Here is a 24664-nt window from a genome sequence, read left to right on the forward strand (position 1 = left end):
CATCAGATCCCGAACCGGATCCCTCGACATTGACATTCTGGCGTGGAAAGACATCGCCATTGTCTTTGCATGATGTTGGAATATGGAAATCAATGGAAAAAACACAAGTTGTGTTGGGGTGATGTGGAGGATTCGTACACCGTGCAGAAAGCAAGAGGTGAACTTTGAGTGACAACTTCTGGACAGGGGAAGTCGCTTCAAGATGGGGGAGGGTGCCGGGAACATAAGTTTGTCGTTTGTACACAGTGCGTGATTGATAACTCCAACTCAGGAAAGTTCGTCCGAAAGGGAAGGGAGGAACGAAAAGGAACGAAGACTAAAAAGCAACGTCGTTTTTTCAGCCCAAAACACCACAACTTTTCTCACCAGTGCAAAACAGGACTGTAGTTGCGACAAGAAGCAAAAGATGATCAGTGGGAGGCTTGAACTCCCGGCCTTGGCATTACACAACATTTCAGGTGAAATATTAGTACCACGCTCTAACCAACTGAGCTAACCGACCAGATGGGGTGCCGTGATTGGCTGATGATCAACCAGCTGGGATAACCCTTCATGAAGGCTTAGTTTGGACCGCCTGATCTTCTACTTGAGTTTGAGGATCACTTTCGCGACTGGAGGGATGGCAAGATATCGGGTGTTTCTCTATGAGTAAATTTCATTGTGCGATCTATTCTACACATTTAACATGCAAAAGTATAACAGCTGCTCCTCTCCGAACCTCTGGTATTTTTTTTGGCGTACGAAAACAAGAACCTCTGCTCTATCATAGCCACCCAAACGCCTACTACATATGCCGCAATGCCCGCTATGCAAGTTTTAACAAATGATGCAGATCTAGACAAAAGATGAACAAAACATGATGTGACGAATAAAGAATACAGGAAAAGCATAGAAGATAACAATCGCGGCCCATGCTCCATCCCCGGTCTATGAATCGAAGATGGCGCCGTATGCGGGAATACCCCTGCTCTCAAGTCCATATACAACCTTCCTCGTCACCTTTTGGTTCGAAATAATGACAACGGCTTCGCAGGGTCCCATCTTCTTCTTGCTCGTCTTCGTCGTGGGAACACCCTCATTCTGCGCAAGACCCAGAGCCTGGCGACGACTATTCTCCCAGATGCGATACGTGATCGCAACCAAGTCAGGCCGGCCCGTCTTCTTGGTATCAATGATGACGGCGTCCGGGTCGGCACGGTAGAGCGCATCGATGACGGCCTGACCATATGTCTCGGCCGGCCGCTGCGTCGACCAGATGATGCGCACGGGGTGATCTGGCCTCTGCACGAAGAGACTCAGGCACGGTCCGATTCCCGAACCCGTAGCGATGACGATGCACGGCTCAAAGAGACCGGCCACGCGCAGAACGCCGTACTGCGGAACGCCACGGGTCCAGATCTTTTTTGGCGGATTCTTGATGATCTTGTTGGTCCAGTCGCCCGCATTCGAGACGAGAACGGAGAAACCCTTCTTGCCAGCGTTGGATAGGCCACCTGTTGACTGGGCCTTCTCGACGTCGGTGGATGGGGCGGCGGGGTTTGGGATCACGGCGAAAGCGTGGGTCTCGCGGAGGGGCGCGTCGGTGAGGCGGACGGCTTGGCCGTAGTGAACGTCTGCGTAGTTGAAGTTGAGCTTGACAACGTGGTTTGACATTGCCTCGGCTTCGACATCGCGCAGGCGGAGACGGGTCCAGGGGTACGCGACCAGGAGGGTGATGACGATGAGCATCCAGAATGACGGCGTCAGGATGAGAGATACGGCGTAAGGGGTACCGGCCGTGGTGCTGTCGTCCGCGGCGAGCATCAGGACAAGGGCCCAGAAGAATACGATGACGGACCAGCCCAAGAAGCGATGGGTCCCCTCGAACCAATTGTGAAGAAGGACACGGGCCCTGGGGTGTGCGAAGCCAATGATGGCAGCGAGAAGGGCGCAGATGAGGTAGCTGTCGAGGAGGATGTAGGCTCGCACGGCGTTTGATGGGTTCTTGAGCTGGGCCGTGAGGACGACGAGGAACGCAATGAACCAGAAGAAGGAGGCCACACCGCAGCCGCTGTGGATGCCGCCGTATGAGTAGATTTTGGCAAAGGTGCGGCGGATGCTGAGGGGTGCCTTCGCAGATGGGAAGAGGACGAAGAGTTTGAAGAGAGCGTTGACCGTGTGCTCGTTGCGGATGAAGAGGGCGACGAGGATGTTTGCTGAGACGGCTGTGGCGCAAGTTTGGGGCGTGAGCGGGATGCCTCCGATGAGGGAGCGGATGATGACGAAGATGAGAGCGGCGATGTTTCCAAAGAACGCGAGACTGAAGATGCGTCTGTAGACGGAGCCGAAGTTCCAGCGCAGGTATCGGTAAGGACGGTTGCCCTTCTTTGAGGGAACGGGAATCTCGTCTTCTTCGTCGTCAGTGTCATCGACTGAGCTACTTGATGCAGGGGGAGTCGGGGGTTGAGAAGGAGCGCCATCAGGGACTACGAGAGTATGCGTTGATGAGTTGCTGCTCGGCGGGAAGAAGACTTTAGTCGGCGGCGTCAAGTTGAGCTCGGAACTGTTCTCGTCGCCGGGCTTGATTTGAATGTCGTGGTGAACATCATCTACAACGGGCACTGGTAGTGTGACTGAAGAAGATGTTGTGAAAGACATGGCTGATACAGGTTAAAGACAAGTAACTAATATTACTATCAGTACCGTCCACCACCAACCTCGAAAGCTCATCAAATGTGACTTACGAAAGAGAATGAAAGAGTGGCTCTTCTACGTGGGTAGCAGATCCAAGTATATGAAATGCTACGACTGAGAGAGTGGCCAGTACGAGATAGATGGCCCAAAGAAGGAACTCTTGCACAGAGATGGAGGCCCGTGTGGAATAAGGAATGGGGAGATCGAAAAAGAAAAGAGGGTGCGCAAGATGATCAGAAAGCACCACTAGATGATGAGGTTTGATACTTGAATGACTGAAAGGAGACAACATCACGACTTGAGGGGGATTCGATGGTCTGATAAATACTCCCTTCGTGATCCTCAGGGAATGTCTCTATCAACCCTTCACATGCCTTGGATCCTTGATCCCACGTGTGCCATGATGGGGCGCATTCGACTACAATCGCATCCGAAATAGAGCCCCTCCAGCGCTGGGGTCTAGCCTCCCTCAAGGTGCCCAATTTGGATCATCGACGGTGGTATACAATGACTGTCGTCTCCGGGCCAGTCACGTGGGGTAGGATGGAAGGATTGAAGAGAATGCGGGCGGCGGCACGGTCAGCGGCATGGTTGCGTCCAGGGCCGATGTTCCCACGAGAGTGGATGCGGCCAAGCCGGGTGGCCGGGTCTCAAAATAGATGTGTTGATGGGAAAGTCAGATGTGGAAGTCCTCAGAGTACTTGGATTGGCTGCGCAGACATTGGTGACTGCCACATCTTCTCTTTTGCTCAGCGACGGCTCTGCCCTTGGCAGCGTGGCGCATCGAAGGGGATATCCTTAGTAACTAGTTGCATCATAGATGCAAGGCGTGGTCGAGCCCTAGTACCACGAGAAGCAAGACTTGACTGTTGAAAGATGTGAGGCTTGCAGCTAGCGCAGCCTCACATAGTTCACACAGGTCCCTTCACGGCGGCTTGGTCCGAGATATCGGACACTTGTCAGATTGTTAGATGGATATCATGCCACAGGCATCTGCCTGGAATTGGAAGTACAGGATGATGAAGAATGGAAGAGATGAGCAATCAGTTCGGAGAGTATAAAACGGTTTGCTGTGCGCGCAGTAGAAGGAAAGGGCTGGAGACTTCTCCCCCATCTGGCCATTGTCCACCTTCCACACGTCCTAAATGGGCGAGAATCCATCATATCTCGAGTTTTCCAGGGCCCTCGACACGAAAAGGAGGTCCAACTGAGCTGAGGTGGATGCTTCGATGGAATGCCAACTGAAGACCCAAGACAACGTTTGTCGGGTTTTGGACTTCCGGGGACACTCACTCGACCGTTTGTTTTCGTGAGCTCAAAGGTGAACACACCGAGGCCGTCGAAACAGGCTCAATGGCCGAGAGTCAGCCTGTCAAAAGTGGATGCGTGTCTCGCCCCAAAGTTGTCACCACGGGAGCTAAGCTTGACTTGCACTTACTCGACCGAGTCGAGGAATGGGAGATGTCGTCCCTGACTCCGATCATCTCCCGCCCTTGGCTACCGTGGATGCGCGGGTGCGTACGTGAGCGAAGACGTACGAACCATGGGCTTGGCCCCATCTCACCACTCCTTCTCTCGCACGGCAGACGCCGAGATACACAGTCATGTCCAGGAAACTGATCCCGGCCGCTTAGGGATCCGCGCTAGTTCCCTTCTCGAAGTTGTGGCTGGGAGAACTGGCATGGAGAAGTCAATGGGCGGTAGGTGGCATATCTCTCCGATGATGAGTGGGCTGGCTTGGTTGGCGGCGCCTTTTTCTTGGATGAGTGGATGTGGCACGTAGAACGCCAGGCCGCTGGGAAATCTTCAACGTCGCATAGCAAGTCGCATATGGATGGACGCTGAAGAGCTGCACCGATAATCGACTCGTTGGCTCCGGTGGCAAGGCGAACTAGTGGCATCCTGTCGCTCGGATTCCAGCTGATGGCCAAGGTGAACCAGTGTCTCACTGGGAAGAGAAAAAGCAAAGATAGAACCACCTATAACAAGGAAAATGCGATGGACGGAGCGAACGAAAAGTTGACGGGGAAGGGAGGCCAGAGGAGGGCGTAGAGACTTGACTCCTTTTTCGGAAAAGCGTCTCTCTCCATGCGGCGCTTGAAGGCTCCGCCAGACAGAGGCCTAGCTACGTGACATTGGCTGCATTGTTGGCGGAACCCTAAAGTGCTTTGTTCGGTGGCATGGTGACAGGCGCTGGCGCGTGTCATTTGGAGGAGCCGCCGACTGATTTGACGCGACACCAAAAGGTAGTCATGCTGACGGGCAGGTATTTTGAGAACAGCGCGGCTGTCGGCACTCGCATCGGGAAATATGACTACTGCCTAGGTGAGTAGATCGTAGATGGATGACTTACGTCGCGTCTACCGGGCCCAAGACCCCAGGGCCGCAAGGGGTAGCCGAATCTGCACGTCCGAGGCGTGAACCAGCCACTTGGCGATGGAGCAAGGGAGGGAGGCAACAGAACGCCTCATTTTCCGCCTGTCGCCTGGCGAGGAGGAACATATCGGCGGCATTATCGAACGTCGCTTATCGTCATTGACCGATACCGTCTTGCCCTACAGCGTAGTCAAGTGCGACACGACCCGGATCAGCGTTCGTGACCTGGACCCAAGCGTGAATGCCCCGGGGAAGTTGAGTAATGGGTGCCGGCTGGGATGACTGCGGTGACTTGGCTGAGTCAATGGCCAACAACCGAGAATTCCTCGCGGAGCCCCCTCCGGACGATCAGCGCTGATCAATCATTGATCAGAGGCCAGTCGGGCATCTTTCTTGGGCCGCAAATCCCCACCTGGTTGCTGGGTTCGACGGGTGCCCTTGTCGAGTCTTGGAAATGCTGCCGTTTCCGAGGCGATTCTCATTCAGCTTTTTTTCTTGTTCAAAGTGGTGATACCAGATGGTTCGATCGGTGCCAGGATGAAAAGACAAGGATGGTGAGATGATGCGCAGATGTGAGCATGGGAGGGGGCCCAGAGGTCGGGAGGTGGTACGTACCGCACCACGCGGGAAAATTAGCCCCCGACGTGCCGCTGCTATTTCGGGTAAAATCTTCACCGCGTCAAAGACCTATCGGAACCCCATTGGACCAGCGCACGAGAGTCGTACCTGACGGCGTCTCTCCTCTCACCACTCAAAATCCTTCCCGCGCTTTTTTTTTTCTTTTTTGGACGAGATTCTCAATCTTGAGCCAACCGCCTTCTCAGATCTGATCGTTGGGGTTGAACAAAATGCCATGTAACCCCAAAACTTTCTCCAAATAGTCGTCAGCAATGAGCGTCCACTACACATTAGCTCAGTAAGCCGCGATGCTACGCCTTAATGCTTGTGCCGCCCCCTTGCCTTTACTGCTGACATGATCATTCAATTTGAGGGTTCAATTTCTGAAGAACCAACGTAGCCTGGTGTTGCAGAACGTAAGCCAACACAAGGCTATGATAGCCTTCTCGAAGGATTTAGGCTTTTCGGTCCTTGATTCCTTTTAGACCTCCGCCGTGTGATGGCTTCACTCCTATTCGACCATGCCCGAAGCCTTGCTGAAGATATCCCAAAAGACTCTTTCGTTTCTAGTCCGCGTAAACTGCAAGATGACATGTCAAGTAGTCTGTACTATTTCTGTATTTCAACTGCCACTGTAGCCTACCCCTCCTATCTATCCCTCTTTGTCATTATATCGTGACTAATCATTCAACATCATTAATATTACCCAAGTCGGCTGAATGCCAACATCTAGATGCTATCCGTGTCATAGTAGGGGTCATCCGGCAAGTAGGGGAACTTGCGAACAACCACATCGCCTTTGTAAGTCCACAGATCAGCCTGCGTAGGCTCGTAGTCGAGCGCACATGTGTCCGTCTCAGCGTTGAAGGTGAGGACGTCTGTCGTGGTGCCGTTGGAGTAATTGATGCGGACCATGTTGACCGTCTCCACGTTCGGGCCAATGTCGAAGTAGTTTGCAGGCATCTGTAACAGGGTGAATATGCGCTCATAATCTCACTTGCTGAAGTTGGCTGGACTTACGAATTGAATTCCGGAGTGAGCCGTAGTGAAGACGGTAGTGGGAAGGTCACCCTGTTAATTGAGTCAGTGCCCGTCTGATGTGGGCGGCTAAAGACATGATGACTCACAGTATGAGGGACGTGATGCATGCCCAGGTTGAGCCACATCACGAGGTCAGTCTGGTTGAGGCTCTCGCCGTCAAAGAACGCATCAAAGTTGATCGGCGGGTTCTCAGTGTCTTGATTGTTGTATGGGTGACTGCTGCGGGGCTCCGTGTCCTTGCGCTTCGACACCATGATGTCGTTAACTGCCCACTTAGCGGAGTTCTTGAGAATATTCGAGTCCTTGACAGTCAGATGCGCGGCGCCGGTGTACGGCAGGATGCGATAGGCGCGGTACTCGCCGTGCTTGTTTTTGACGTCCTGGTTAAGCACAAAGAGTTGGTCCTGGTTGTTGTAGCTCCAATCAAAGCGGCCCTGGTCCTCGTTCTCGATGAACTCGCGCTCCACCTTCATGGTGTTGAACGCCTTGCCCTTGGACCAGGGGTAGACTTGCGTCGTGGGGACCTGGTGCATGCGCTGGACCGTGTTTTCGGTGCCAAAGATGTCAAAGTCAGCCTTGAAGTTGACCACGTGGTCGTGCATGCTGCCAGACAGCTGATCGTGGATTTTGAAGCCGTAGCCGTCGTTCTTGGCGTAGAATGCGGCTTGGATGTAGCCGGAGGCACGGACTTCTACCGCGACGCTGCCGTCGAGGAAAAAGCTGTAGCTGAACATGTAGTCATAATTGCCAACCGTTGAGACGGAACGAATGGTGAAGTAGACATTCTTGGTGGCTGTGACGTAGTCCTGAGACGAGTGACGAGCCATGGGGTAGTCGGCGTCGAACTCAAACAAGCAGATGCTGTTCAGGTGCGTGTGCGTTGACTCGGAAACGTAGAAAGATGAGTTGAGATAGGTGGCATATGAGGGACAGTCGTATCCCTTCAGCAGTTCAAACGCAAACGGGCCAAAACCGTAGTAAGTATCAAGGTATGCCACATGAGACTGGGTGGGATCGCTTCCTGAGGGATTGTTAGAAGACCATCTAGCACGGGTTTTCAGTATGGAACTTACCGGCATAGTGAGCCAAAGCTTCCTGGAGACCAAGTTCGTACAAGATCCTCTGACCCTTGTAGCGAATGTCATAGAGAGCCATGCCGGTATCTCTGTTGAAGCCGACATAGAATGACCAGCCCATCCACTCAACATACTTCCTCTCAGCGTCGACAGAGTATCTGGCACCTTGGGGAGCAACCGCAGTTGGAGGAGCCATGGTGTCCATAGGAAGAACCTGGCCTTGTTGATCTGTAGCCGACCAGTCTCCAGCAAAGTTGCCGCCGAGCTTCTCAATGTTGCCGCCCCAGTACGCAGTGCGGAACTCCTCTGTGGTCTCGTAGAAGACGCCGTTGTAGTATGTCACAAAAAGCGGGCCCACTCTATGTGGGCAGCATTAACCACATCCATATCTCGTGACACCCCCCCCAGACGCCTAGAGCCGTTATCCGTGCAATGGGCGTCTGTACTGCGCCTCAGCCCTGCAGATGGCAGCCTCAGCCCCACAGGTGGCAGACCAGTCAGAAAAACCTCTGCCCATACGGAGACTCGAACGGCCGCCTCTCGCTTTTTGGGTGCACCCCCTGTAGATAATGCGGCACTTAACCATTGTGGCAATAGCGGATAGGAGCTGGGCTCATAACTGTCACAAAAAGCGGGCCCACTCCATGTGGGCAGCATTAACCACATCCATATCTCGTGACATAGTACCACCCCTCCAGAATCCACTTGGAAGGGTCGCGGCCGGTAACGTCAGACATGAAGAACAGCCCCATAGGCATCATCGAGCCGACGTCGAAGATGGAGTCGGGAATACTCCAGAAAGTGTCCCAGCGCTGGATGCGGCCGTCATCCTGGTAGTAGGGATCAATACCCCAGATCTCCAAGGTGTCGTTCTCGAGTCCAAGAGCAGTGGCGTTCCAGAGGTCTTTGGTGATGTCGGCGATGCTCTTGCTGACATCGTAGAGCCATTCTTGCATAGCGTCGTCGTCGGCATCCAAGTTTCGCACGCGACCGCTAGTCTTACGCGTGTAAGGGTAGTCCAGTCGCTCCCACTTGGTGGTGCCATTGGTGACTGGCAATGGGCCGACTAGAATGTCTTGATACTCAGGCTCCTCAGTGGCGCGGAAGTCAAGTAAGACGTGGGCATATCGGGCTGGAGCAGGGCCGCTGCCGTCGATGTATGCCAGAGCGTCCGACTTATTTGGCTGCATGAGCTCGACCAAGACACTATGTGTTTTCGTCAGAATGGAGACCGATTTGAAGTGAGGTAGTTATAAATCAACTTACATTGTGTTATCCCAGGAGGTAGCATTGTCACTCAGGGTGAGGTTCAACTCTTTCTGTGCGAAGAGCCATTCGGTTACACCAGCAGCTTCAGGGCCTGTCAGACCACTCCAAATGTTGTCTTTCGGGGCGTCAATGTCCATCGGATCGTGAACCACGCAGTCAGCTGGCTCGCTGCCATTGCTGAACTGACGTTTGTTCATAGACTGGCTCAGGGCTTTCCTGCCATGCCCTTTGGCCCTCTGTTGAGCCCATGATGTTTTGGGCAGCCCATCAACTTGAGGGATCAAATCTGAGCCTAGGAGAAGCAGTGCTCCCAGGCCAAAGGCTCGAGTTACTGAAGCAAAGCCCATGTTGTCCTAGATCTTGAGGGACTCTTTGGGACTCAGGAAGGCGTAGAGATATTCCGCAAATCCATTGTAACAACGATGGCGGATCTCAGCAGGTTTTATGGAAAGCTGAAAGATAGCTGAAGATCTTGTGGAACCTTACGTTTTTGGTGATGTTGCACCTGAGTAACTTGACTTAGCCATCCTCAACCTGGCATTACCCCGACACCGGTGATAGAGTTGTATCGATGAGCAATCTCCAAGTTGTCCATTAGAACATTAACTGACATCAACATTGTGATAATCTGCAGCAGCACGCAAGCTAAACCGGTCTCGGTATGTGAATGCGCCACTAAATATGCGAAAGGAAGTTAGGAGCGAGGCAACCTCGTTCGAACAGCTCGGTCCCAGAGGATTGGAAGGCTCTAGAGGGGTTCGCCTTCGAGACAGGGTAGCTGCTGCGTACCTATCATTGCCGCGATGGCTTCTGGGCGGTATTGAAAGTGACCTATCACGCCGGGATTGACCTGCATAAGCGAGCGCCGAGAGATAATCACTCGAGAGCTGCAGAACGTGGCGCCCATGTCGTGACGGTTTGCGAACGAGCTAGGGTAAGGGCCCGATGATATCGCGGGCCGCGGCCTACGGATAAGACTGTATGCCGTTCATCCCGTGGGGCTGTATGTAACACAAAGGCGTGATATTATTTGCTTTCTCCCGTCTTTGGTGTCTTGGCGATTGCTTCAACGTTCGGATGGCGGATCGATGTAGGTCGGTGTGTTCGGTTGACTCGGGCCAACGGCGTCGGGCCCGTAGCTATGGAGCTGGGGTAGAGCTCTCGATAACGCCAGTCCAAGTTTGTCAGTCGAATCCGAGATTGTACTGATAGGACAATAATTGTGGACTGGATATCATATCGATAATCGAAGTTGCCATCATGGCGGTAGTGTTATTGAATGGAGGTTTCTTATCTCGAAGTCCAGTTATGCGGAGTCAAGGGCAAGGGGTTCCTAGCTCTAAGGGAGGTTCAGGGATGCATTCGAGGTGGGGTTGACCCGACGTCTGTGAGTATCGTGCGGGGGAGTTAAGAATCTCAAATTTCGACCTCGCCGGATTAACACTCAAGACTTGTTACCGGGTGTTGGATCGCATTGCCTTATCAAGGCTTTGGGCGGCCTCGAAAAGTCGTTCTTCAACACTTGTGTAGGGAAGGATAGAAAATCGTCGAGAGGAGCCTTCAGCAGTCATATTCCACTGGTGTTGCGAGCTTATCTCTCGTGGCAGTGTCGGGATCACCTCCGGCAGGCAAGGCAGGATACTTTTCCCGAATTGAGGATGAACGCTCCAGTCGCGATGAGGTGCAGATCGACTAAACAGATGGTTGGAGTGAAGCCCTGTCTATCGATAAGCTTAGCTTTGCATTCATCAAGGAAGTCTGAGCGAACACAAAGTTACCAACAAACCGTTGAAGACGACAAACTTCCGTGCGAAGAGACCATGGTCCTCCGTAGAGCGGCCCCCACTTCCCACTTCCCGCACTGGGATGTTGGCAGATGGATCACTGATAAGCCTGCATGGTCAATAGTCCGATAGTAAATCAGAAGAGCCAGTCTTCTGCAACTTGTGACAAACAAGCTCCGACTACCATAACGGAGCATCTGAAGCGCGATCCCCCATGCTGCCGCTCTACATTCAGCGGTCTGACGTATGTAGGCGTGGGGAGAGCCTGATGATTGAGCAACGCAGAACTGGAGAAGTCGTGCTGACCACATTTGCGCTACCGCCAGATTCGGCAGTTTGATAGATCATTTCCGGGGCCTTTGCCATCTTCAAATTCGTGCGTGAGCTCCGACTTCGGTGTCACTGGGTTGTCGAGGGGAGACTGAGTGACATGCTAGTAACGGATATTCTGGCGATTGTAGGTCCACGAGGGTGATAATGGAATGACCATAGCCAAATTCAGGTTCGACCGTCGTGATAAGGAGTCAGGATTCCAGTCGATGCCCCCATAAGCATTGAAGATTTCCGACATAACAAGGGCTTTACCGATATCAAGTGATTACAACTGGATGTGCCCATCTCAACTTCATTCACCTTGAACGCTGCATGGTCCAAAATCTGGAGATCGGCTACCGCCGGTGTCGTGTACTTACAGTATCTATGACTGCTATGGCAGTAATTCGGTGTTTTGTGGCGTATCAAAACTTCGGGTACACTGCATTTCGAATCAAGCTATATGCCACTCGAACCCTGACACTCTTTGTTTCCTTTCTCGCCAACGATGCTGAGTAGTCGCTGCTTTGATCTGAGCATTTCCTGGGTCGCTCCTGCTTAGGGTGAGCCGACAAAGAATGGTAGGTCCTTTGCTGCCATTTTGTCCGCTGCGATTGGCCAGGACGGAGCAATCCCACAATACCTAACACCTACCAAAAACAACCTCCATTGAAGTCCATGATGATATCCTGAGTCAGACAAGCATTCCTTAGTACCAAGATCTGACGGGCTTATCCATAGAGAGCTCAGCTACGCTGAAAGCCCATCTTTTTATCTGCCAGCCTAGCGAACATTCTAACATAAAGACTACGTCGATGCACGATGCTACGGGTTGCTGAGCTAACAGATGCCAAGTTTGCTGCAACAAGGGGCGAACTTCTCTGCGACGCCGAAACAATGCACAATGATGAGTTCGCCAAGGTCAAACCAGTTGAATCCGCCTTGTATGCATCCAAGTGCCACAGGGTTCAGCTGGCGACCAACATACCACGCCAGTGTTGCCCACAGCCCGGCGCCTTTCAGCCGTAGGCAAATACGCAGATAATCTAGGCCTTAGTGATTTCCAAAGCTAGGAGGAGAAGTCCAGATGTTTCTTCATAAGCCCTAGTCAATGATATCGGCTTTATTGGACAACAGTTCTCGTGGGTCATGACGATGGTGGCAGTTAAAGACTTTGGCTGTCAGCCACCGGCCTCCGCCTTGGGAATACGGGTTGAGAATTGTTGGTGACGGCTAGGCATTTGATACTTGATTACGACCCCAAGTGACACGAATAGCTTCATGGAATCTTTGCCTTCAATTAACAGAGCATCTCAGGACCACCGACGTCCACGCCTGCCCTGACATATGACCGGGATGCGAGGTATCACACGAGAATGAACGTAGTCTAAAGCTGGTCATGAAAGCTCTCTAGGTCATCCGATCGTCTCGTTCAGTAGTTATAAGCTTTGCTGCTGGCTGGAAAGCTCGTTACCTTGCTGCCTTTGGTATGCGTGGTGGTGTGTAGATCCAAACTTTTGCTTCCCTCTCGATCGCCCACTCCCAGAATGGCGAGAAATCCACCTTTATCTTTTGAATTGCTTCATTCTTTCAACAAATAGACCTTGGCATCTCGTGGGTATCTTTGTCGTCAACTATCAATCCACCAGCTCCCCATGGTACATTCTTGGGCCCAAACATCATCTACTCTGCGATACCCCACATTCATTGCCCAGTTAGATAGTTCCCAAGGTCATCTCGTCGCATCGTAACACAGGTTGGCGATCAATTCAGTTGCATCAATTCCGACTTCGCCTGGCGTTGAGTTGACTTACTCAGCGTTTGGCTTGTGGATTTGAACCACTACATCCCCAGATTGAATTTATGGCGTTGAGTTGAAGACGCTGAATCTCGAGGGAATATTCAATGGTCTGGCAAAACTTTCAAGTTGATCGGTGAAGCGCTGGGTGTGCTGTAGTGTGTAGTGGGGTCCATTGGGCGTGACGACAGTTGAGACGCCAGTACCGACAGTTTCAACCAGTGATCATCGTTAAGGGCATCCAAGTAAATTGAAGCAATCAAAGCGAGGTAGAAATTGAATTGATAGAATTGATGCACGTGACTGTAACTTCCACAAAATTGACGGTATTGAGTTGATTGAGGACCTGATCGCCACCCTACATCGTGACTATCGTACATTACCGCTTTTACCATCGATGGTAGAGTCCACAAGCTCTCACAGTGCCATACTCAGTAAATTTATCCAACAAAGGCCGAACTCGCTCAGCGTAGGAATGGCAAGAAACAAACTGTAGTAATAAAGCGTAGGAGATCAAAACTAGATCGAGCCATTCTCCACGCGGAAAGTAGGTACGGGCGGAGGAAAGGCTGCTGGTCCCTAAATCCATTAGTCCCATTGTGACTTGATCAGCCAGAGAGTCGTAAACAACGCTTCAGCCGCTGCCAAGGGTCTCATATCTGCCATTGGTCATCGAGAGTTTGATGGGAAACAAGTCGAGAGATACTACGCATCCGTGAGCTTTCGGATGATGCCTTGAGTCAAGTAGAGAGAGCAATAAAGGGTCAATAAGTGTCGTTTCGATGAAAACACGGATGCCCAACAGTGTGTTCAAGTTACGTTTTTCAGACACTCCTTCCACTTGTGCCCTTTCGCAACCAATAAAAACGCCAGCCAAATACAGGTACGAACGACATTACGTCTTAGCCTCAAGCTAAGGTCTGCGTGGATGCCTGGCGCACCTCAGCCCAATTAACCTTTTTGTCGATCCATTTACAGAAATCAGTACCTACAAGCCGATCCTGTTTCGGTACCGAATCGGTGCCGAACACGTCGAGAAGTATTGATACAATAATCAAGCAGCTTAGACGGCTGGTATAAGTTCAGGAGGCATGACCTGCTATTTCTTTTGAACTGAAACTGCAGGCTTTCGACCAAAGACACGCTCGCGCATCAAATTACTCAGAATGAGTGTCAAATCTAACGATGAGGTCTTTCGACCGGCGTTCCCAGCTATCCCCGCCATGGAACGCCCCCCAACAAGTATTTTCACAATCCGTTGCAAGATCGTAGAAGAACAGTATAACTAAACAGATAATCTCTAGTGGTCTCTTACGGCTTACCATTCGAGAGAGCTAGCGTAAAGCACATAACCGGCACTTTCGGTTGCCGACATATCTATATCTTGGCGTCCAAAGGGTTAGCTTCCCATTCGGACAGTCTCGAAAAGCTGGAAGCTTCTCTTCAGGATCATCATGCAGGGACATGGATGGGAATGCCAGCACACACGCCATACGATGCCTTGATCCCAATCTTACAAGATATCAGGAAGACGGCAGCCGATTGTATCGTCACCCTCGGTGGTGGCAGCTTAGCCGATGGGGCCAAAATGCTTACCTATGCCTTAGCTAATGGCATTGAAAGCGTGGAGGATCTCGTTCGCCTCGAAGCCTCTTATTTGAAACCCGACCTTGGAGCCATTGCTCGAGGTGAGGGTGCCTCTTTGGGGAACGCGCCGACGATCCCACTGGTCTTCATACCAACGACGTTGTCAGGCGCAGAATACTCCAAGTTTGCCGGCTGCACGAATCCCGCGAACCATATGAAAGTCCAATTTACTCATCCTGGTATGTTTGCCAAACTTGTCATTCTAGACCCAGAGCTGTGCCGTTCGACGCCTGACTGGGTCTGGCGCAGCACTGGAGTCAGGGCCATCGACCACTGCGTTGAGAACATATGCTCCTCCCGTCCAAAACCCGAGTCGGATGAGGCATGCTTGGAGGGGCTTGGTCTATTGACAAAGTCGCTGCTTCGACATGTCAAGGAGCCGAATGACATGGCCGCACAGCTTGATGGTCAACTGGGCTGCAACAAAGCGATGACGGGTCTGGCGGTGCATGTACCATGTGGCGCTTCACATGGTATCGGCCATAACCTTGGGCCACTGGGTGTTGGTCACGGCCAGACGTCCTGTATTCTTCTTCCATCGGTCATGAAGTACAACGCATCGGTCAATTCGCAGCGCCAAACAATCATAGTGGATAAGCTGTGGTCGGAGCCCGAAGTCGCTCAAGTATTGAACAAGCACGGGCTGGCTCAGGGCGAAGTCGACGCAGGCGATATGCTCCGGGCCATCTTTGACGAGCTCAATATGCCTAAGAGTCTCGAGTCGGTAGGAGTGAGCAGGAAACAGTGGGAGATCTTGGCGCGCAACAGTCTCGCTGATGGTTTCTGCCATGCCAATGCAATTCCACTTCTTCATGCCCAGCAGGTCAAGGATATCCTCGAGATGTGCTCGGACGCAGCGGCGCAATGAGATGAAGGGCACCAGAGCCTGGTTAACCATCGGCCCGGAAACTCAGCTAAAGCCTCAAGGGACGGGCTAGGTCTCCTACAGATACAAAATCGAAGAATCTCATTCTTCCAACAAATAAGACCTATGCAGAACACGTGTTGTATTGAATACAAAACGACCCATTTCGAACTTACCATGCCAATTACCACCGTTAACCCTTCTTCTCCAAACGCCTATGGGCCTTCAGAGACTGCCCTTCTTCTCCTCGATTGGTACTCTCTCTTTGTCGAGAGTCGCGCTGGTTCAGGCGCTGGCGCTGCCCTAGACATCGCAATCCAATTCCGCAAATGGGCCAAGCTGCAAGGCATCGCCGTCATGCACTGCCTCATCGACACCCATGGCACACCCACGGCACACCCTTCCCGCCTGCAAAGGCGTAGAGAGCTTTCAAGACCTCTTGGAAATTCTCAAGACTTCGAAATGTCCCGAGCCTTTTGAATTGTGCGATGACGCAGACTCTGAGCTCGCCTTCTACCCTATTCTCGGGCACCTCTCGGCACTCAAATCTCCTAGCTTACTAAAACATCTAAGAGATAAGGAGATCAAGTCTCTTATAATCACGAGACTAAGGAGTTCGGGTTGCGGACTAAGAATAACGGCCGCAGTAACGGATACCGAATTTATAACAACGGTAATTAACAATGCGTGCGCCGACGCTAACCAGGAATTATAGTTAAATTTATATACAAGCTCTAACTCTAAAATTAATAAATAATTTATTAATAAGTATATAACATAGGGAAGAAGCTTATAAAGGCGAACTATTATTAAGGTTTAAAAAATAAATTACTAAAATTTACTCTTCCCTCGAGGTATACTACTAGCGCTTTATATATACTTAAGCTACTTTTTTATTACTTAATCCCCTTTTTTATATCCCCTAAGCTATCCCTTAATTAACGAGGCCTAATTAGTAAGGCTTAATAAAGTACTCCCTCCCCTAAGCTTCGTCCTAAAGCCCGCTTTTTTTATATTAATAAGTATATAATATAAAAAAAAAGCTTATAGAGGCTAATTACTATTAGGGTTTAAAAAATAAATTACTAAAATTTACCCTTCCCTCGAGGTATATTACTAGCGCTCTATATATACCTAAGCTATTTTTTTATTATTTAATCCCCTTTTTTATATCCCCTAAACTATTCTTTAATTAACGAGGCCTAATTAATAAGGCTTAATAAAATACTCTCTCCCCTAGGCTTTATTTTAAAGCCTACTTATAGTTTATATATACTATATTAATCCTTTATTTAAAAGGTTTTTAAATATATAATACGAGGGTAAATATAAGCGGCACTCGTTAGCCCGAATATAGGCCCCTTATTTTAAATAATAAATTTAGTTAATTTTATAATTCTATTCCTAGGTTGCTCCTATTTATAAGCCGTCCTTATGACCGCTAATACTTAAATAGTCGTTGCCCTATTTTTATTTATTAATATTAACCCCTTTCTAAGCTATTATAATTCTAAATTCTTTTTTTCTTTTTTATTTATAGTTATTTTTTTTATATATAATCTTTTATCTTTATTAGTATTTATACTACTCCCTCGTTATATAAATATTATAACTAACGAATATCTCTTAAATCCCTATTTTTATATACTTCTTATGCCTAAATAAGTTTTTTATAAAGTCGTTTCGTATTTATTATTAACTCGTTTTAATATAAATATAACTCTTAATTATAAAGTTATTATTATTAATAATAAAACGGTTATTAATATTATAAATATACTTAGTAATAATAATAATAATAATCTATTTAAAAAGCTTAATATCCCCTTTACTTACCCTAACTTTATATATATATTACTACTTATATACTACTTATATTAATTATTATAAACTCTTATTAAAAAAAAAAAAAGCGAACGTTAAGAAAATCGGGGTTAGCTAAGTACGCCCGCTCCCTTACCCCGCTTATATTATATATAAAGCGCTCGATTTAAAAGCTAAGTATTATAATTAGTTAAGTTAATAATTTATAGCCCCTAGTTCGTTCTTTTATTTAATACTTTTTTAAAATTTAGTATATATCATATTAAATATATTATATAGAACTATTTTTATGAAAATATAATAAGTACTTAATATTATTATTACTTTATTACTTCTCTTACGTATTATATTAATAATATTTTAAGTCTTTAAGTTCGTAAAATCTATAATCCGAACTCTATAAAACACTACTCTCGCTTTAAATAATAATATTTACGATTTAGAAGTTTATTACTTTATTATTACTTTATTATTACTATTATTTAGGTTACTAATATTACTCTATAGCTCTAATAAACTTATTAAATTATTATTAATAATATATAAAAGGTATTTAAACACCTTAATAAAAAGGCCCGCTTAACTCCTATTATTAATAATAATAATAATAAAGTAGCTATAAGCTCCTCCCGCGCTACGTTTTTATTTTATAATAAAGCTATAATTATACTACTTCGTACTATTTATAATAAAATACGCTATTTAAGTAATATTTTAGCTAGTATATAGTTACCTTACTTATACTCCGTATTTATAATTAATTATTTATAAATTCGTTAATAATAAAGAGATTATTCTTCTTATAATAACCCTTAAAATAATAAATAGGGTAGCCCTTTTATATATAAGGGCAGTTCTTTTATAAATAAAAGTAATTTTTTTACGTATTATAAAAATTAAAAAAACGGTTTATAATTAGCGCGTTTATATTACTTAGTTATAACTATATAGCCCCCTTTTTTTTTTTTTTTAATAACTAGTTCGCTACGTTATTAAGCTTATTAAGAGCTAGGGCGTACTATTTAATTAAAACTCGTTTTTTATATATATTAATTAACGCTATATTTTTAATATACTTAGCTAGCTCTTACGTATTTTTATTATTATTATATCCTTTTTATTAAATTAAGTATTATTACCTCCTTTTTAGCCCTTTATATTATATAATATTTTTTATTTTATAAAATGGCTCCTTATTTATGTCCTTAATAAATAAGGGCTTCTAAGGGGCTTTTTTATTATATTAATATAGCTTAAATAAGGATATATAAAATATATTATATATTTTATATCACGTTAGTATATTTAATTAATAAGTAACCCCTACCGTTCTAATTATTAATTTAACTTCGAATAGGCCTAAATACTTATTAACTAATTTCTAACTAAGACGCTACTTCTTAATATTCTTTTTTAATAATAATGCTTAATTACTTATTTTATATAATATATCTATTTTAGTTTTATTAACTTATTACTTATACGTCTCGTATACTTTTTATATAAAGGGTTATAAAGCTTTTTAATTAGCTTATAATTAGGCCGCACGCTCTTTATTTAAAATATTTTATTTACTATTTTAAGCCCCTATTAAGATTAATATAAAATACGTAAATAAGAACCCGAATAAGGCCTTAATAAGCGCTTTATAAATTACTAAGTACTAAGTATTATTATATATAAACTTAGCTAAGTAAAAACGCTATGCTTAATTTAATTAATTTTAAGTATAAAAGTAGTAAAAGTATTATTTTAAATATTAGTTCTATCGTTCTATTTAACTATTTATTTATGAATAAAACGCAATATTAAAATACCTCTTTATTATTAAAAAATAATAAAAATAAGTTTAAAACTTATTTATAAATAACGACCCCTTATTAAAAACAATCCCTTTAAGTATTCTAAACTTAGTAAAGATCTTTATAAATAAGAGGTTTACGAATCCCTAGGCTATAAGGGTCGTCCTCGTAATAATACAAATACTATACTTTATAAATCGGTTTATTATAATAAATACTGTGTCGTAAAGGCGCCTCTTAATTAGTATAATTAATATAAATAAGCCCATAATAAAATTTAATAATATCTTTTATTATAACCTAACCGGGGTAAGTAGGGGGTATAATAAGCTATATAGTTTATAATAATAAAGCTTTATCCGCTAATATACTATATAAATATTAATATAACTTTTTATATCCTTATTTACTTTATTTTGATAATAGTAGCGTTTTAATAACGCTATTATCCGCTTTATATTATAATATCTTATTATAAATATATTATAATATATTTTAATAACCTCCTTCTTTAGCCCTTCATATAGTAATATATAAACGCGGCCGCTATAATATAATAACCCTCTTAAATTATATACTTAGCTCTATTATTACTTTTTCTTAACTAAATAAAATCGTGAATTCTTTTTAATTTATTACTTATTTTTTATAAAAACGTCTTCTTATTAAGTAGCCTATAGTTAACTTATTATTAATAATCCCTTTTTATTAAATACTATTTTAAATACTCTTATTATATTGGAGTTTTATAAAACGAATAGTTTATAATTTATAGTTTTAATAATAAGCTTAAATAGCTCTTTAAATATTATATTATAATTCTAACGCCCTAGGTTTATAGCCCTATTATACTTTTTAAAATACTCCTTAGAATTTCCTTAAGCTAGAGTTCTTAACCTCTTTTACTTATTTTTTTATATTATTACTAATTCTACTTTTAAAATACTTATTATCCCTTTTATTTAAAAACCGCTCTTATAGCTCGTCTTTATATACTTTATTATTATAATTTTAAAAAGCTCTTATATATTGCTAATATTATAAAAGTCTTTTTTTATTTTTAATAATAGCTCTTTTATTTTATTATTATTATTACTTTTATTATAGTTAGGTCTTTATAATAATTTATTTACTAAGTTCTTTATACTTAGCTTAAACTTAATTTCAATATTAAATATTACGAGTTCGTTTAGTTAGCGTAGCTATTTCCTATTTAATCTCTTTTTTATATTTAAAAACTATAAATTAAAATAATTTATAAATATTACGACTTAATTTTAGTTATAAACGAGGTAGTATCGCTAGTTCTTTAGTACGTTTATAATAACTAGTAGTTTTATATTTTTTATACCATAGCGGCTCTTTATATCCGTTAATTTCCTTAATTTATAAATAATTAAGTACTAATTATTTTTAAATAATTACGTAATTACTAAGTTAATAGCTCGAGCCGAAGCGTTTATTTATAACTATATAAATAGGGTAAGGTTAAAATATCGTAATATTAATATATTAGTAAATATTATTAATAACTTTTTAAATAACTTTATAATAAATATTAGTAGCTCTAACTATCTCGGTTTTACCTTTTTTAATAAGTTTATTAAAAGTATTATTATTTAACGTAGTTATTAATAAATCTATAATAAAACCCCGTAAATCTAAAAAAACGTTTATATATTTTTAACGCTCTTTAAAAATAGCTAATTTATTATAGCTTCGGTACGCGCAGGTTCTACTTTTATACTTTTATTAAATATAATATATTTTAAAAATCCTATATATAATATATAAAACTTATATTTATTACTATTTAAATATAGGTTCTATTACCGTAATTTCTATAATACGCTATATACGTACTCTTTATATACTACGTAGTTATTATTATATATTAAGACATTATCTAAGTATATAATATAAATAATATTAACTAGGCCGCTTAGAACGTTATTAATATATATTTAAAAAGTCGCGGGTATATTAATTAGTTTAAAAAGTATAACTAAGTACTCGAACTACTTATATTTAATATAAAAAGCCGTCTTTTACTTATTACCCTTAGCTATATATATATAATAATACGCGTTTTTAAAGTCTAGTTTTATAAAAATAGAGGTATTAAATAGTCTATTTAATATCTCTCTAATTAGTAATAATAATATTCTATTTTTTTATATAATCTTATCAATCGCTCTATAATTAACGCAAAGTCGTAACTCTCTTCTTTTCTTAAATATAAAAAAATAAGTACTCTTATTAAGCTTATAGAGGGGCATATCTAGCCCTTAGCCTCTATTTTTATTAAATAATTATATAAAATCTCGAGCTTATAGTTTAATAATAAGTAAATAGGTCCCTAGGGGATAAGTACTACGTTATTTAGCTTAATATAATAGTCGTATAGTACTCTATTTAGTAACAAAATAGCCTTCTTTTTTAAAAATAAGTTATTAAAGTCTTAGTAATATAGTTTCTAATCCTTAGCTACGCTCGCTAGTACTACGTTACTATTTATAACTAAGTTAATTATAATATACGTAAATATTACTAAAACTAAGTCGTTTAGTAGCCCCTTTTTTAAGGTATTTAAGTAGATATATTATTTATAAATTAAATATTACTACTTTTTTTATTTCTAACTAATTAGCGGGTCAATATCCTCTAACTAAAAAAAACTAAGAATAAATATAAGTACTATAATATTAGCTATTATAAAGTAATATAACTATATTTCTATTACGTAGTTACTATTAATAATTTAAAACCGTAAATAGTAGCTTCTTAACGTTTCTATTTATTTATTCTTAATATTTACTAACTATAATAATAAGTAAATTCGTAAATTAGTATTAAAACTATTAAATAGCTTAATACTAACTACGTTCCTTTTTATTTTTAAATTAATAAAGGCGCTTAGCTTCTCTTATATATAATTCAGGTATATATAAGTCGGGACGTCTAAGCGCCGCCCTTATTAATTACTAACTACTCTCCTTATTAAAATAGTATTCGAGCTTATTATTAATTTATATTACTTAGTTAGAGCGAGGTCTAATTAATAATTAGCGGCCTTATATCTCTTTTAGTTATATTTATAATATATAATACTTAAGTAGTTATTAATAAAGTACCCGGTTTTATTATAATTATAATATTACTAATATTATTTTTATAATTATAAATAATCCCTTATAATATAACTAATCTCTTTATAATTATAATATATAGTATCCTTACTAAGTAAGTTATAGTATATTTTTTATATATTCGACTTATTAATACCCTAGTATTTTCTCGCTAGCTCGTTCGAGTTTAAATTAAAATATTACTTAGAGAACGTTCGTAAGCTCCTTATTAATAATAAGGATTATTTAATATATCTTATTAATAATACTAATTATAAATAAATCCGTAAAAGTTCTATTTATAATATTATTATAAAGTATAGTTCGGGCCGTAGCTTATTTATTAATATAAAAATCCTCTACTTTTTTATTAAAATATATTTTAGTTCTATTTTGAGCTTATTAATATAGCTAACGAACTCGTCGACTTTCTTTTTTTAACTTTATAAAGCGCTATTTAGTTATATATTCGCTATTATTTTTTAATTAGCGGGATTAAATAGGTTATTTTATAAAAAGGTCTCTAGTTCTTCCTATATAATTTAGTTTATTATAAACCCGGGGGTCCTTTAGTAATTAAAAATATAATATATTTAAAAAGTCTTTATATTATTATTTAAGTAACTAACCGTATATACTACTTTATCGCAGTCTATTCTTATTTATTAAGCTTATAAATTAAAATAATAATAATAATTAAAAAAGAAGCTCTATAAATCCTATATTAATTTATTAATATATAATAAGTTAAGGAGGAATAGTAATTTAAATATAAACGTTCCGCTTATAATATTTATTTAAATTAAAAAAGAGCTAATAAATAAGGGCTTAAGTAGTATAAACTCGTTACTTTATTATTACTTAAACGGCGTTTTAAATACGGCTTTATTTATTAAACTATTCTTAATCTAGGAGTTTATATTCCTATTTATATTAAAACTAACGTCCAAGGCTATTATAATTAAAATTATAACCCTTAGTATAAGGGCCGGGCTATTTAAAAAGCTCTATAAGCGTTCTAAATCTACTCGTTTTTTATATAAACGCTCTTTATACGTTATAATAAAGATTTCTTTTTTTAATTATTATTCCTATTTTTATAATTTTATTAGTTTATTATTTATTATTTAGTTTAAGTATTAATAAATAAGAATGAAAGGGTTACTATTTTATTTAAAATTCGTTAATACTCTTAATAATACGGTCCTTTTATATTACTATTATATTATTCGTTTTATTATGCTTTATTTTTATATTATTTATTAAAGAGGAGGTAATTCTAAGGGGTTTAATAAAAAAAAGTCGTTTTTTTATTATTATTATAATACTAATTACGCTCTCTTACTACATCTCGTTCTTATTAATATTTTAAGTTTCTAGCCTAGTCCCCTTTATAAATAGAAATTTTAAATTATTAATAAGTATATAATATAAAGAAGAAGCTTATAAAGGCTAACTATTATTAGGGTTTAAAAAATAAATTACTAAAATCTACCCTTCTCTTAAAGTATACTACTAGCGCTCTATATATACTTAAGCTACTCTTTTATTATTTAGTCCCCCTTTTTATACCCCCTAAGCTATCCCTTAACTAACGAGGCCTAACCGGCGAGGCCTAATATAATTAAAAAAAAATATAATAATATATTAATATTACATATTTTAATAATTATAAGTTTATAAAGGTAATAGTAGAATAACTATATCTAATTTCAAGTTTAATTACTATAATAAGGAGTTAGTATTCCAGTCGATGCCCTTATATTTAAGGCTTCCTACATATTAAGGGGCTTTATTAGTATTAGTCCAGTACCTTTATTACTACTTAGTCTAAAATCTAAAAATCGGCAATAACCGATATCGTATATACGTACTATGTGCATAATTACCTTAGTCACAATGTATCCGCAAAATAACTCATCGTTTTTTAGGAGCGTATCGAAACTCTCGGTACACTGCATTTTAATTTTCAAAAGATATATATTCTCTTTAACATCTCTTTATCTAAGAGCAAAGCAGTCCTTATATCTTCAAAATTCACCCTGCCAAGTTATGATAGGTAATGACCAATCTACATCTAGCAACTGAGGTGCGTTTCAGCGGGCGGTTGAGATTATCACATAGGTAGTTTGGGCCAACAGGTGGCTTGAGAAAAAGAACAGCGGGCGTTTCGCTCCCAAGACCAGAGTTATGTGCACACAAATGTTCAAAGAGAAAGTTTCCCCGGTATTCTCAACACTGGCTGAAGGTGCAGATTTGTGCAGTACATTCCTGATAAGCCGTGAATACCTTCGAGGGCTTGATTCTTAGCGTCAAAACGAAGTTGCCTGAAGTTGTCCCGGATGCTTGGGTGCTTGTGGAGAGTGAACCCATCTTGAGCCCTTGATATTTCAGGTAGCTTAAATGAACGTAGCCCACACCGAGCTATCGTGTGATGTTCTTGATGTATTT

At 42.1% G+C, this 24664-nt stretch overlaps 5 protein-coding genes and 1 non-coding gene across 6 annotated transcripts; 2 read left to right on the forward strand and 4 right to left on the reverse strand.

Moving 5' to 3' along the window:
* Nucleotides 1–407: 407 nt before the first annotated feature.
* On the reverse strand, nucleotides 408–502 carry CLUP02_tRNA182. The gene has a single exon. It is a non-coding gene; the product is annotated as a tRNA-Ile (tRNA).
* Nucleotides 503–927: 425 nt separating this feature from the next.
* CLUP02_10991 (tat pathway signal sequence) lies at nucleotides 928–2637 on the reverse strand (the record flags this gene model as incomplete). Its single annotated transcript, XM_049289962.1, has 1 exon — nucleotides 928–2637. One exon carries the CDS (start codon nucleotides 2635–2637, stop codon nucleotides 928–930), a length of 1710 nt encoding a protein of 569 aa, XP_049147107.1.
* A 3759-nt stretch (nucleotides 2638–6396) lies between these two features.
* CLUP02_10992 (copper amine oxidase) lies at nucleotides 6397–7989 on the reverse strand (the record flags this gene model as incomplete). Its single annotated transcript, XM_049289963.1, has 4 exons — nucleotides 6397–6630; nucleotides 6688–6738; nucleotides 6795–7729; nucleotides 7782–7989. 4 exons carry the CDS (start codon nucleotides 7987–7989, stop codon nucleotides 6397–6399), a joined length of 1428 nt encoding a protein of 475 aa, XP_049147108.1.
* A 5346-nt stretch (nucleotides 7990–13335) lies between these two features.
* On the reverse strand, nucleotides 13336–13545 carry CLUP02_10993 (uncharacterized protein; the record flags this gene model as incomplete). The annotated part of the gene is made up of 1 exon (XM_049289964.1): nucleotides 13336–13545. One exon carries the CDS (start codon nucleotides 13543–13545, stop codon nucleotides 13336–13338), a length of 210 nt encoding a protein of 69 aa, XP_049147109.1.
* Nucleotides 13546–14113: 568 nt separating this feature from the next.
* On the forward strand, nucleotides 14114–15462 carry CLUP02_10994 (alcohol dehydrogenase; the record flags this gene model as incomplete). The annotated part of the gene is made up of 2 exons (XM_049289965.1): nucleotides 14114–14226; nucleotides 14367–15462. 2 exons carry the CDS (start codon nucleotides 14114–14116, stop codon nucleotides 15460–15462), a joined length of 1209 nt encoding a protein of 402 aa, XP_049147110.1.
* A 174-nt stretch (nucleotides 15463–15636) lies between these two features.
* Nucleotides 15637–15939, forward strand: CLUP02_10995 (uncharacterized protein; the record flags this gene model as incomplete). Its single annotated transcript, XM_049289966.1, has 1 exon — nucleotides 15637–15939. The coding sequence occupies one exon, from the start codon at nucleotides 15637–15639 to the stop codon at nucleotides 15937–15939; it is 303 nt and encodes a 100-aa protein (XP_049147111.1).
* Nucleotides 15940–24664: the final 8725 nt, after the last annotated feature.

Source organism: Colletotrichum lupini, chromosome 5 (genome assembly GCF_023278565.1).
Source record: "Colletotrichum lupini chromosome 5, complete sequence".
Lineage (NCBI taxonomy): Eukaryota > Fungi > Ascomycota > Sordariomycetes > Glomerellales > Glomerellaceae > Colletotrichum > Colletotrichum lupini.